This window comes from Rhinolophus sinicus, linkage group LG11, assembly GCF_036562045.2.
Source record: "Rhinolophus sinicus isolate RSC01 linkage group LG11, ASM3656204v1, whole genome shotgun sequence".
NCBI lineage: Eukaryota > Metazoa > Chordata > Mammalia > Chiroptera > Rhinolophidae > Rhinolophus > Rhinolophus sinicus.
This window is the reverse complement of record NC_133760.1, coordinates 55,117,917-55,131,514: the sequence shown is the minus strand read 5'-3', so window position 1 is coordinate 55,131,514 and position 13,598 is coordinate 55,117,917. Positions and strand designations below refer to the sequence as shown.

Below are 13,598 nucleotides of genomic sequence, written 5' to 3'. Positions count from 1 at the left end.
AGAACATTGGCAATTTCACGTGATTTAACCTAATATTTATTGAATGCTTACTTAATGTGATAAGCACAGTGCTGATTTACAGTCAGCAGACTCATTTCAATGTCACCCCCCAAAATTTTTGACAGACATGGAAATTGAGACTTAGATTCATTAACTCAGCCAATGGGGAAGGAGGACATAGAAATTGGACACAATGGGAAACAAGACCCTCTTGCCTTAAACAGAATACCATCCTGCCCAGGAAAAGTATGGATGTTATACTGATGTTCTCGAGTCTTGCCTTCTGATCACTTCCTTATGTCAATAAAAATGTGACAGTAAAATATACTACGGTAATCCACAATGCAAAGTGCTTTAGAAAGGTGAAATGTACTTACAATACACAGATGATTGCCACTGCAATGTCAAGGTCAAACCCTGTGGCTACAAAAATGAGTAAGCCATAATCTTTTTAAGGAGGTCGCATTGAAGTAGGGACAGAGAATCCTAAAACCTACTGTGTCACTAGAGTTATATTTCTGTTTGGCCACATGCTCCAATCCAAAAATGAGGCTACCCAGTAGGAATGTACTGTGGAAACAAAGAGATAAATATTAAAACCAGGCAAGTCCCAGAAAATTCTTAATCTATGTCAGCCATCACTATCTTGACCATATAAATAAATTGCTCTGAGAACCCAGAGGAAGAGTCATAATGCGTTTTGGAAATGTCAGGGAACGTTTCACAGAAGAAATGACAACTGCACGAGGCCATAAGAATGAGCAGATGGCAATAGGGAAAATAGGAAGGACATTCCAGAAAAGGGAACGACGTGCAGAGGAAGTCTGAAAGCAAAAGAAGTCAAAAAGTAAGTGGTTCGTGTGGCAAGGAGGCGTGGAGTGGATACTACTTTATATCCTATACACCTGGAACCCCAGAGCACATGGAATGTTGGGAGATGGGGGCTTACGTTGTGAAGGGACCAATGCTCAAAAGGCAGTGATAAGCCCCCAACGCTTTTTCCCTCTTGAGCTATAGCTTCCATAGAAAAAAGTGTGAAGTAAAGCACACAAATCATAACTGTACTGCTCAATCATTTGTACGTGTTGTTACACCCATGAAATCATTACCCAGATCAAGATGGAGCACGTGATCAGCTCCCTAACTGCCTCGTACCCCCTCCTGGACAGTCCCCCCAAAGCTACTACTATTCTGACTTTTCTTACCTTATTTTTGCCTGTTCTTGACCACCATGTAAATGGAATCATTCAGCATGTCTTCTTTGATGTCTGACTTTTTTTTCAGGGTTGTACTTTGAGATTCACTGTGCTTTGGTGTATAGCTCTGGTTCGTTTTTATTTCATTGCTGTACGTTATTCTGTTAAAGGAATATATCACAATTTATCTCTCGTTTTTCTATTGATGAACATCTGGGTTGAGTAGCTTCTCATTTTTCCCCCCAAGGAAGGAAAACTGATTTGATGGGCTGCATTGTAGAAGTCCATGAGTTGTTCTGTCTTTGTTAAGACACACACTGGCTTTGTGTGGTGGGAACAAGTAGGCAAATACAAACGTGGCATCTTTAATGAAGATACTAAATAGTCACCAATGTTCTCTACTTTTCTGTCCCTTAGTCTCTTCTATTAAGCCCTGGAAGTGATTCGCCATTAAAGCTGCTGCACTGGAGAAACCATAGAATGTCAAAAACACGTTTCACAGACTAGTGCAATGCAGACTGTCATTTCTCGAACTATTAACATGTGTGCTGGGAAAAAATAATCCCTTTTCCAGGATGCTGGGTTTAACAAAGTTCAACATGTTTTGCTCAATGTAGGGATTCTGTTAGTCTTTATTATACTAATTGATATTTTGGGTCTCCAAGGGTGAAATATAGAATATATGCAGCATTTCCCACACTTGGGAGACCACATATCTTTTTTTTCCTCTCAGAAAATGTATTACCATCTCCCAGAACTACCGCTTCCCAAAACTCAACATAAAAAAATATATACAGCTGTCTGGACTTAATTGTGAGTTGTGTCCTCCCTCCAAATTCATGTGAAAACCTCAACCCACAATGTGACTGCATTAAGAGATAAGGCCGTCGGGAGGTAAGGAAGGCTGAGTCAGGTTGGAAGGGTGGGGTCCTAGTCCTACAGGACTGGTGTCTTTATAAGACGAGAAAGAGACACCAGTGCTATGCGCGCGCGTGTGTGTGTGTGTGTGTGTGTGTGTGTGTGTGTGTGTATATACAGAAGAAAGGCCACGTGAGACGTGGGGAGAAGGTGGCCGTCTGCAGCCAGGGAGAGAGGCCTCCCCAGACAGCACTCCCAGCCCTTCACCTTGGATTTCCACCCTCCAGAACTGTGACAAGTAAATGCCTGTTGTTTAAGCCACCCGATCGTGGTATCTTGTGACGGCAGCCCAAGCAAACTGCAGCAGCCTCTAAGTGAAGTTAGACTCAGTCCTCAAGATTTCGTGCACTTTGAGGAAATAAAACGACCAAATTCTCCCCAGCTTGTTGGCATGACTTTCCCTTTCCATTTTCAGATGATTTACATACTGGACACTCTGCCCTATCACAACAACATGGCAGTTTCCCCTTCCGGATCCTCACAAAAGCAAAATGAATCCACAAAAGCAAGACCCTTGTGTGCTTTATTCTCTCCATAAAATGCCCACTAATTGAAGTTTTGCATTGTTCAGGATTTGCATACCCCACAAGTCCAGGCCACGCACCCCTTTCTCTGATGATATTTGTTGTCCCTCAATTCACAGTGATGGATTTTATTGCCTTTCTTCTGAGGGGAGGATTTATATACCCTTTTAATTTGTGTAAGTTGTATCATAAATGGGTCACCCCCTAAATTACAAAGTAAACTTGCCCATAAAGATGACCTTGTTTATTAAAATCTAATCAACTGAAGTTTCAGAATGTCCCCAAGAGGGTTAGTGAACGTCTGTTTTTCTCCAAACGCAGTAAACATCAAAGACCCAGCTGGATACAGTTAACCACAAAGCTTGAACCTCACTGTGAAATTGTCTAGTTAGTTCTTTCAGTCATTTTCTCCAAAAACACAAGTCCAAGAATCTTTTCCCAAAATATGTTGGCTGTCATACTGCAGCAAGGTCAGGTGTGCCCCACGTGACTAGTTATGAGGTGAAGGAAGAGATCCAGATGCTCTTTGTTCACTGGATGTGAAATTAGAGGATGCTGGACTTGCTGTGTGTATCCCCCAGCAGACGTCCTAGGTCAGATGTCCTAATTATACGCCCCTGTAAGTTATACTGTGGACAGTTATATGTTGTCTGTGTGCTGACTGTATGTATATGTAAGGCTTTCATGAGTTTTGCTTCTGAACTCAAAAAATATTATTGGCAAATTGGGGACGTATATGATAAAACATAATTAATTGATTCAGCTCTCATTCTAGAAACAAAATCTCCTAATGCTGCAAACTCCTGTAGCTTTAATTCTATCGCTTCTTCATTTCTCAGTTCTTATTCCAACTTCAAAACAAGAGTTTAGGGCTGGTCTCTAAATTTCTCTCTTGTTTCCCCTTTGATTATCAATTATTGAAAATTCTCATTACTTTAGTGAAAGTCTTTAAGATATGTCCACCAATGATGTTCATAGTGATATACCTGACATGCACTCTTTAATTTTTTTAATACAGACATTTTTGCAATATTTTGAATATAATTGACCACTTTTTTTTCCTTCCCTGAAGCTCTCGATTCCCTGGGCTTACACATCATTCTGTTGGCTTCCTCCCAAATTTTAGATCATTTGTTTGCAATTTCCTGGGGTCATCCTTCTTCCTTCAGGCCTGAGACTGATAGCAGTCATAAGCCTTTTTCCATGGCTGCCTTCAAACTCACATTAGTCTCAGTTACTGAGAGAGATTTTGGAGTCTTGTGTTTATTTGGACCATCTCATCCTAAAGAGTAAGTGCTTTTCATTATTATAGCTGAGACCTTTTCCACATGTTTACATCCCATAGTATCATCGAGATATTGATAATATAAAAACAAATATTGATCATTTTAAGGGCCATACAGAGTTCAGAAATGGGTAAAGGAAACCACTTTTACCATTGAACAAGTGTTTTGTGTCCACTCGGGGAAGAAAATGACCTGCTGAGGTGAAGTGGGAATGACAAAGTGTGTCAAAGATGATGTGATATTTGTAGAGAAGAGATGATGGCAGTAATCAATATGAGAATAATTTCTGTGGATTTGTGTTACATGGAGAGGGCTTTGGAAATGGCAATGGGAAGAAAAAGCAATGCTGTTCAGTTAAGAGTCATTGAAAAATAGCACCTTTTAGAATGGTCAAATCCATAAAATAAAAATTGAAGGCATGTTGAACTTAGCTCTGAGGCCAAATTCATCAGAACTAATGTTCTTTTGGGTAGACCAGTCTATTTAAGGAAAAATTTAGGAAATGAAGAGTCAATTATTGTCTTTCACGATTGTGAACATTTGTGGGGACGGCGAGGAATGCTTTACACAGAGATTAAATTAGATGAAAATGTGATGTTATAAAAATTGGCTAGGTTTAGGATTTTTTTCATATCCAAGGAAAGGATTATACATTAGGTTGCCTCTTTTGTCTTGGATTTTCAGCACTGGCTTCAAGGCCGTGAACTAGATTAAGGGTCACGTACCCCCACATTCTAAAACCAAGTTACAGTTATCTATTTCAGGTAACAAAAGGGAAGTCTAAAAATTCCTGGAGAAGTCTAAGAGACCAGTGGAAAAGATTAATTTGCAGAGTTGTCCGCATATTCTGTCTGCTTCCATACATCGCCACCATTGTAAGAGTGGGAAATGGGATCTTCAAAGGAATGAATCCGAGAGCTTATGTCATGATTGCTGGAGTTAGCACAGGATTGACTCACACCAGCCTGGAGCATCCCTGCCCAGCTTCACGTAAAGGTCATGGTGTGTGCCAGTGGCCTCCCCTTTCAGAGTTCCATAGGACAAGAATGTATTGCGTGTCCTGTGGGCCAGAGGTACAGCCTGTGGAATAAACCCAGCCATGTACAACCTTAAAAGGAACCCATCCAAAGAGAACCATAATCTATATGCCAAAGAGGCATATTTGGGGGTTGTGTATTCTGACACCCTTCAGAACCACAGCATACCATAACTTATCTATGCAAGAAAAACAATGGACCAAGTAAACTTAGCAACTTCTTTTACATAGAAGCAGAGTTGAAATTCTTGTGCCCTTTCCACTATATTAATTATAGATAAGGCTAGTAATTGAATACTACTTTCTAAACAAAAAATAAAACCTCAATTATAGAAAGAGAATAATAAAAGTGTCTCAAGAGCCTTCAAGGAACTCTAATTATAAAAACGGTTTTCTTACTCCTCTCTCACCATTGGTAGTGATGAACACATACTGACTACTATTTTAGGATTGTGCCTAGTTACACTCTATGTTTATTCATGTATTTATTCAATCATGAAACATATGGAGTAAGCCACTTTTAGGTGCCTACTAGTATCTAGTATCTGCTTTATAAGGTTGCACGAGACAATATATCTGACCCCAGGGAACTTGCATTCCAGAAGGAAAATCAAAGAACGTTTTGCATAGAATCCTGAAATGGTTACAAGGGCTTTCTAAGAGATTCTAAACTGAGCAGATAATTATGTTGCGTTTATAAAAGTCCTAAGCTATTCCCACTGAAAAGGAGTAATTGAATCTGTAATTACTTTCATTCCATAGGGGACGTAGACATGGATTCTAAAGATCTAATTGTAATGGTTGTTTTCTTAATTACTCTAATTGCTTTGTAGCGAACACTACCTTACATCCATTGAGGAAAGCTCAATAGTCAATGGTGACCGAGGCCGCCATCAGAAGTATTTTACAAGTTCTCCTCTATTGTGCCTCATGCAGTTTTGCTGTGGATTTCAGCTTCTGGTGGTACAGCCAGGCTGAGATAGCCCCTGTGTGGGCTGTGCACGAGGACATTGACTTCTGATCATGATTTTTGTGAATGAGGAACTGGTCAACCTGTTCTATGGTGATAGAGGGCTGGCCTTGTAAGAACTTGTAGTCACCTCCCAATTGTCACTTCAGTGATGCCAGGAACATTCCTCCCTGTCTCCAATCCATCCTCTACCATTCATAGAGACCGGGTTTCCAAGAGGAGCCCTTTGTCTCATTCAGGCCTTGCTTGTACTAAAAATGAATGGGGGGAAATGTCACATTATTCTTTGAAAGTTGGTTTCAATAGGGGCCAGGACAGAGGAAGAATGAGAGCATTAACTTCCTGTTAAGGGGAAGGCAGTGGGGTGCGTCTCCAGGCAGAGAAGATGTAGAAAGGTGAAGCTGATGACCAAAAAAAGGACAAAAATTCTCATTTACTTAAAAAAAAATGTTTTAAATAGAACTAGCCTTGACTTGAGTTTATAGATGTCCCGCCTTTTTTATATACATTAAGTATGAACTAGTGAAGCATTCAGTAGTATTTGGTATTATACCCTAAAAAAGCACCTCATTCCTGGGTGGAGTCTGTCTCACTTTATGTAATGGATGTGTTCCTGAATAATTGTTTGGGAATCAAAATCTGTCAGGTTCAACTGTATATCCCTATTTCCTTGTACCAACAAAGTTACAAGGAACAAATGAGATCTTCCATAAGAAAGCACTATGAGTATTTTAAAACTCTATATAACTGTAAGTTAATGTGCTTTTTGATTTAAGAGATGCAAAGAATAAGAACAATGTAAAGATCCTTTAAATAAAATAACTACTAATGCATCTAACATCTTTAGTGGAAGTGACTAGCAGAATAATAACTTTCCAGGAAAATTTTGGTAGGTTTTTATCTTTTGACCTACGTTTTCAATTTGCTATAGGAAAAGTACAGTGTGTCTGGGGATGGCTATTAGGCAGAAAGGATCAAGAGAAAAGATACAAAGATGGACAGATAATGTGAACATATTGTTTGAAACAAAAATCACACCAAAGATTCCAAAAAATTTACAAGCAGTCCTTGAGATGAAGCTTTGATGCTAAAAAGTATTGGCATTTTCAGAATATTACAATTGTACATGGTGACAGTTGGACAGAACTTTATTGTTAGGCTGTCCTGGAAAACCAAGGGTGCTTGGCCTTCGATGAGCAAGGTGGTTCCTGTTTCAAGATAGTTTGGGAAGATGACAGGTATAGCAGGTTGGGATAAAGGGTACAAGTTCTGAATAAAGAATGAGGATGGGACCGGAACATAGGGGAAACTGGTGGAATGTTCTGTGCCATTTTCAAATCTTGACTCATGTTAAAGCATTTTTGTAGAGGTCAAGGGTGAGGAAACGGACTGAATGCGGGTATCCTGGGAAGGGGGTCTGAGACCCTATACAGAAAGCAAGGTCAATGGAATACGCAAACATGGATAGAAACTTGAAAGCTAGGGTAAAACCCCTTTACAAAGAAGTCAGTCAAGATTTTGTAGTTCCAGATTCATAGTCACAGGTAGAAGACTCTGAAGCCAGAAAATGTACTTCATAATTCCATATATTCCAGTTGTTCCAGTTAAGAGGTGTGTGAAGGAAATGTCTTTCTCCACTGCCAATTGGTAGTCACACCTATCTGCAGTTCTATTTTTAATTACTTTATTAAAGTGTAATTTGCATACCATGACATTCACCCATTTTAAGTGTCTGATTCAAGGATTTTTATTCAATTCACCGAGCTGTACAGCAAATTACCACAATCCAGGTTTACCCTTATAAGATTTCTGTTTACCATTCATCTTTGTTCCCATCCCCAGCCCCAGGCAACCACTAATCTACTTTTTGTCTCTGTAGATTTGCCTATTGTGAACATTTCATAAAAACAGAATTATAGACTAGATGGTCTTCTGTGTCTGACTTTTGTCACTTAGTGTAATGTTTTTGAGGTTTACTCGTGTTGCATTTTGTATCCATATTTTATTTCTTTTGTTGCTCAGTAATGCTCCCTTGTGTGGATGCACTACACTTGGTTTACCCACTCACTACCTAAAGGACACTGGGTTGTTTCCACTTTGGAGCCATTACGAATAAAGGTGTTGTGAACATGTACCTAAAAGTCTTTTGTGAACTTAGGCTTTCATTTCTCTTGGGGAGATATCCAGGAATGGAATGATTGGGTCACATGATAAATCTGTGTTTAACTTTTAAGGAACTGCCAAGCTATTTTCGAAAGTGACTATACCACTTTACAACCGCACCAGGAATGTATGTGATTCCAGGTTCCCCAACCTTGTCGACATGTGTTATGTTTCTGTCTTTTTTATTGTAACTGTTCCGGTAGGAGTACAGTAGCATCTCAGTATAGTTTCAGTTGCATGTCTCTAGGGACGAATAATATTAAGTATCCTCTCATGTGTGTATTTGTCATTTCTATGTTTCTTTCTGATGCCTCTATAGCTAAAAGTTTGACTTCCTGGATTCTTCCAGAAATTTTTAACTTAGGTGATGTTCTGATGGAAATGCGTGAAAGCTCACTGACTATATTTTGTTTCTTTTCTTTTCTTTTTAAGTAACCAAGTACCTCTAAAACCTTACAAGTGAGAAGTCATTCTTCTCTGTTAGAATTATAGGACAGACTTGTAGTGTGTAACTCGCACAACATTTGGTAGAAAGGCAGGTTCACAATTACAGCGGCTTGGGTGTTTATTTTTTCTTTAGAATTTTTGTTTTGTTTTGTTTTCTCTTTTTCACTGAACTAAGAGCAAGACTGAACTACCTAGAGGCTTGTTTGTTTCTCAGCAGGCTAAGAAAAGAAGGCAGGGGAAGAACAGTGTGCAGCAGAATTCCTCAGGAAAATAGTACTGAGTCAAAATAACAGAAATGCCAGGTTAGAGAAACAAAAGCCATAGAATCTGCTTCAATAGCAATGATGATGGAAGGATTATGTAAAAGTCAGGGTTTAGGGCCTCTTTGAAATGGATGCTAATGTACAAACCCACTAGCAGATGTAATTAGCTTACGCTAACATAAATAGTTACTGATTATCTTTCTAAATTAGGTTGACCTCCATCTGTAAAGATCAGAACTTTCAACAAAGGCTTGTTTTGCTTACTGTATAATTTTTCACACAGGTGCTAAGGTGAACATCTCACAGGTGTTTTGAAGGGTCCCTCTCCAGATCTCAGTTTATTTTCTTTCCCCCCAGGCATCATTTTTTTTAAAGTGGGTTGTGCTGTAGCATCACATCCGGAACTTTGTTCTAGCCCAGCCACTTTATCACTACTCATGAATTTGTTTCCACAGCCAATTTGTTCCCAGGCCAGTCCACTGCTTTGTGAGTTTTCACACACCGTTGTTGACGGCTTTAAATAAAATCTCCGGAGCCCTATTTAGAACTCGCATAAAAAATGGTGGAGAAAGTATCTTTATCCCTTTTTCTCAGCTGATAATTACATTTTTCCTGTTTTCTTGGTTTCATTAGGAATATCTAAGAGTTCTTAACTACTAGCTGAACTGCAACCTTCTATAAACTTTATTATTGCACTCAGTGGTGAATTTGGAGATGACGTAGTTCTAGACCTTTGTTTTACTTAGTATGTAACTGAAGTAGGGGTGCATGTGAGTAAAACATTACAAATATCTTTAAACTGACTACTTACAAATAAATAACCTCAACATTTTAGGAAGGTAAATTCATCTAAAAGGCATTTTTTCACCTCATCTATAAATGAGAATTAAAAGACAAAGGCTTTTAACTGACATGTGGGGGGTGGGGTTGTTTGTTTTCCTCTGCTTGGTTTCCCCCACCCCCTTTTTTAGTGGAAAATCCTAGATTGGGATCCAGATAATCTACATCTGAACCCACTCTCTGCGCTTATGAGATGGTGACTTTGGTCAAGATGAATCCTCTGATTCTCATCCTTGTCCCCAATAAAATGGAGACAGTGACCCCAATTCTTTCTATAAGGAAGAATTGATTTCAGGTTAGACGCTAATGTATAAGAAAGCGGCCAGTGTAAATAGGTGCTCAATACGGATGTCCTGTTACTATTACTGTTTCACGAGGACGTGAATTGGAGTCGTGTTCTTCATATTTTTTGATCCTCACCTTATCATCAAAAGTTTTTCAAACACACACTTACAAATAAGTATAAAAAATAATATATAGGTTCTAGGGAAGTAATGTTTTATGTTCAATATAAGAAAGTCTTTTAAAGTAATATTTTTTAAAGTTGAAATTAATATTTTCTCTAAAATAGTAATAGAAATTAGTCATTTTTGCTCTAATTCTTTTAGTTACTGCAGTGTGATTGAATACGCATTATTCTTTTATATAGTCTTGGATTACTAATTTGAATATCTGCCTCTGTTTTGTTCCTTTTGATACTTGGCTTTATTGACTATCATAGTCGCCATTGAAAAATGTTAACTAAAGATACACGCACCACATTGGATACAAGTATGAAACTGAGTCCATATGATGAATCATGTTAAGTTTTCAGCTTCGTTGCTCAATGATGTAAAGGTTTTGATAAACTGAAGCTTGTAAATTTTTGTCATCTCTGATGTTAATCAGTTTTGTTTGCAAAATAATTGAATACCAGCCCTTTTGAATATTAACAAATGAGTCCACGAGAAGGTCGGGGACACATAGCTGCTCCTAACACAGAGCGTGGCAAGGGCAGCCTCCTAGTGGGTTCCCCGCCAGCCCCTGCACTCTGTGCCAAGAGATGCCAGCGGCGAATCTTTAACCTGATTATTGAACGCTGTCTCTCATTCTTCTGTCCGCCAAAGTCAGTTTTCTCTCCTATGATCAGCCGTATGTACAATTTAAAATTTGTTATTTATGTTCAGACTGAACAGTGTAGAAAAAAAATGCAAAAGGTAAATTTGGGGAATGACTTTACACTGGTTTGTGACTCCCACCCATCCAGCCTTAAGTAAGGGGACCCCTTAGCCTCAGCAGCATGAAAAGGGGATGAGGGGCCAGGGATTTTGTCGTAAGGTGATGTCCGGCTGTACGTAAGTCACCTGGGGTCCATCCCCAAGAACAACTCCTGGATGTCTGTGCTCCATCCTGGAATCAGAGCTTTGCAGCTAGCCTGTCCTCTTCCTCTATGTGCAGTGGCGTAGGGTAGAGTTAGGAGACCTGAAACAAGGTAAGTATAAACAGGAGAAGGAAGCTAGGAGGAGAGTCAGCTCCACTCCCCGTTATAGACAGAAATAAACAGTAAGCACCGGTTCTGTGTTGGAAACATCACTCAAACTCTTTCAGTGGTTAAAATAAACAAGAAGAGATGAAGAAACAAAAAAGCGTCCCTTATTTAGCTGGGCACAGCAGGGAAGAAAGCCTCTGAAATGACTGCTCCAAAGCAATTAAGATGACAAAGGGTTGTTGTTATTTTATTTTTTTCTTAAACAGGGTTTTGTATTATATGCCGTGTTTCCCCAAAAATAAGACTGGGCTTTATATCAATTTTTGCTCCAAGACGCATTAGGGTATATTTTCAGGGATGTCTTTTTTTCTCATGTACAACAGTCTGCATTTATTCAAATACAGTCATGTCATCTTCTGGAACATCATCATCATGTACTAAATGCGTCCGTCTGGCTGACAATTTTACCTGGGGCTTATTTTCCGGGTAGGTCTTATTTCCGGGGAAATACGGTATTATGTGAGAAATCAGGTTGACTTGGTTGAACTTTGGATTCCATTACAACGGCAAACTGTGCGTGTGTGCTCAGTGTTTGGTGTGTTCTCTTCAAGCAGCACCGTCATCTCCTCTCAGCCTAACGTAGCCTGCAGCATGCTGGTTGCGATGCTCTGGAAATCAGGGTGTTGGTTCTGGTTTCCAGAAGGTGAGGATGTCACAGTTGCGTCTGAGCAATGCACTGTGACACCACCTGATGGAAGGGAGAAAACAATCCTTTAACTCTGTGTCTATTTAGTGAACTTCTGAACATGTATGGAATGTGGTCAATTATTAGACAGCTTAAGCAGTTCTCAGAAGACACACGTTTCTGACTCAGCCCCCTGTTCTTTTCCCATCTCTCCCCGTGATTCAGGAGGAAGGATGCCGGCTTCTTATCCTACAAAGATCACCTGCCGGTGAACCAGGTGGTGGTTGGAGACACTGACCGGCAAGGCTCTGAAGCCAAACTGAGCGTGGGTCCCCTGCGCTGCCAAGGAGACAGTAAGTTTGCCCAGCAGCTGCGGCTTTCACTTTCTTATCAGTTTTAAATAGTGCTTCCCAGCAAGTCAGAGGATGGCACCAAACAGATTGCTCTTCTCTAGCTCCCTAACAAATGTCATGCAACCCAAACAGCCAACTGGACAGCCAGACAGACCTCAGCACAGAGAAGAGGGTGACAGCCCAAAAGTCTCCAGTACAGGAGCCTAGATTTGGGCATAAAATGTGGACGTCCATCTTCTTTGTCGTGTCTACCCATGTGTAACATGCTTGACTGCCCAAGTTTATGGTGACATATAAACAGCGATGTGAATAGCGTAACCGCAGCCCTCGGCGCTGTGATTCTGCCACTGCTGCAGTTAATGCCATTAGCAGGCTGTTTATACCATCGTAACCGAGCTGATGGTAATATAAATAGCAGTATGGTGGTTTCATGTATTGTTGTAAACCGGGATTACGGTCATATAAAGTTTGCCATTATTGCTATCAGATTTCATCATCAGAGCGTGCTAGTCCCTTGTATGCCAAAGATTGTGTCCGTGACTGTGTCTTGCATTCAGGAGGGGAATTTGGGGCCACTAGCTTGGACTGTAGGAGATCAGGGAGTCAGAGTGCTGATCCCACCTAATTAAGGGCAGCGTCAGGATTTGATGTCGTTTGATACCCTTCAGCGTGCTCTATGTGCTGTCAGAGGGCACGGCGTCAGGTTGCTATGGGGATTCTGCAGTGAGCATCCTGGGTGGCCTGTCCCCTCTGCTTGTCTGTGCACGTGATTTGAGCACTCCCCCTGGAAGTTCTACACTTTTGCCAGTGTGTGCTCGGCCTCAGGAGACCTAGGTTCTGTTCCCTGAATAACTAACTTGCCAGGAGACATCAGGCAAACCCTCCATGTTCTTGGTTATGGTAATGAGAATACCACCTGCATCCCATCTCGTCCTGGGGAGCCCATAAAAATTTTAGTGGCTCTGGATTCCTCCTAGCAAGGCATTCTGTGAGATGCAATCTTATCAGCACTGCCATAAATCAAGGGAGAATTAGACCTACTCCATGTAATAAATGATCGCGTCCACCCCAAGAGGTGTCCTAAGGACTGTAAGGATGCATGCTTCACTGTTGACTACTTAGGAAATCGAGGCCATCGGCAACTAAACAACACAGTGTCCCTGGTACAACAGAGAGATGGAGTTTGTGCTGGTTTTCTCTTCTTACGTAGAGAAAATGAAAACGTTGCCTTTCAAATGGAAATTGGTCCAAAGAGCTTCATCATGCATTTGTTAAACAGTAATACTTCATTTGTCTAGTCAGGCTTAGTAGGACTGTGCAATAAGAAATTTCATTTCAATTGCTGAAGAAAAACATACTGATATAGAAGACTAATGAATATGCATTTTTAAACAAAAATTTTGAGAGATGGCCTATAGTGTCACTCAAAATAGGCAGGTTCTCGTGTGT

General features: G+C 40.2%; 1 protein-coding gene across 1 annotated transcript in view; it reads left to right on the top strand.

Annotated features, from left to right (window-relative positions):
* The window catches only part of CNTNAP2 (contactin associated protein 2), a 1,478,782-nt gene that overhangs the window by 1,210,261 nt on the left and 254,923 nt on the right, over positions 1 to 13,598 (top strand). Inside the window, exon 15 of the mRNA XM_074316028.1 lies at positions 12,022 to 12,149. Within this exon, the coding sequence (XP_074172129.1) occupies positions 12,022 to 12,149 (128 nt within the window). The remainder of the gene's footprint in view (positions 1 to 12,021; positions 12,150 to 13,598) is intronic.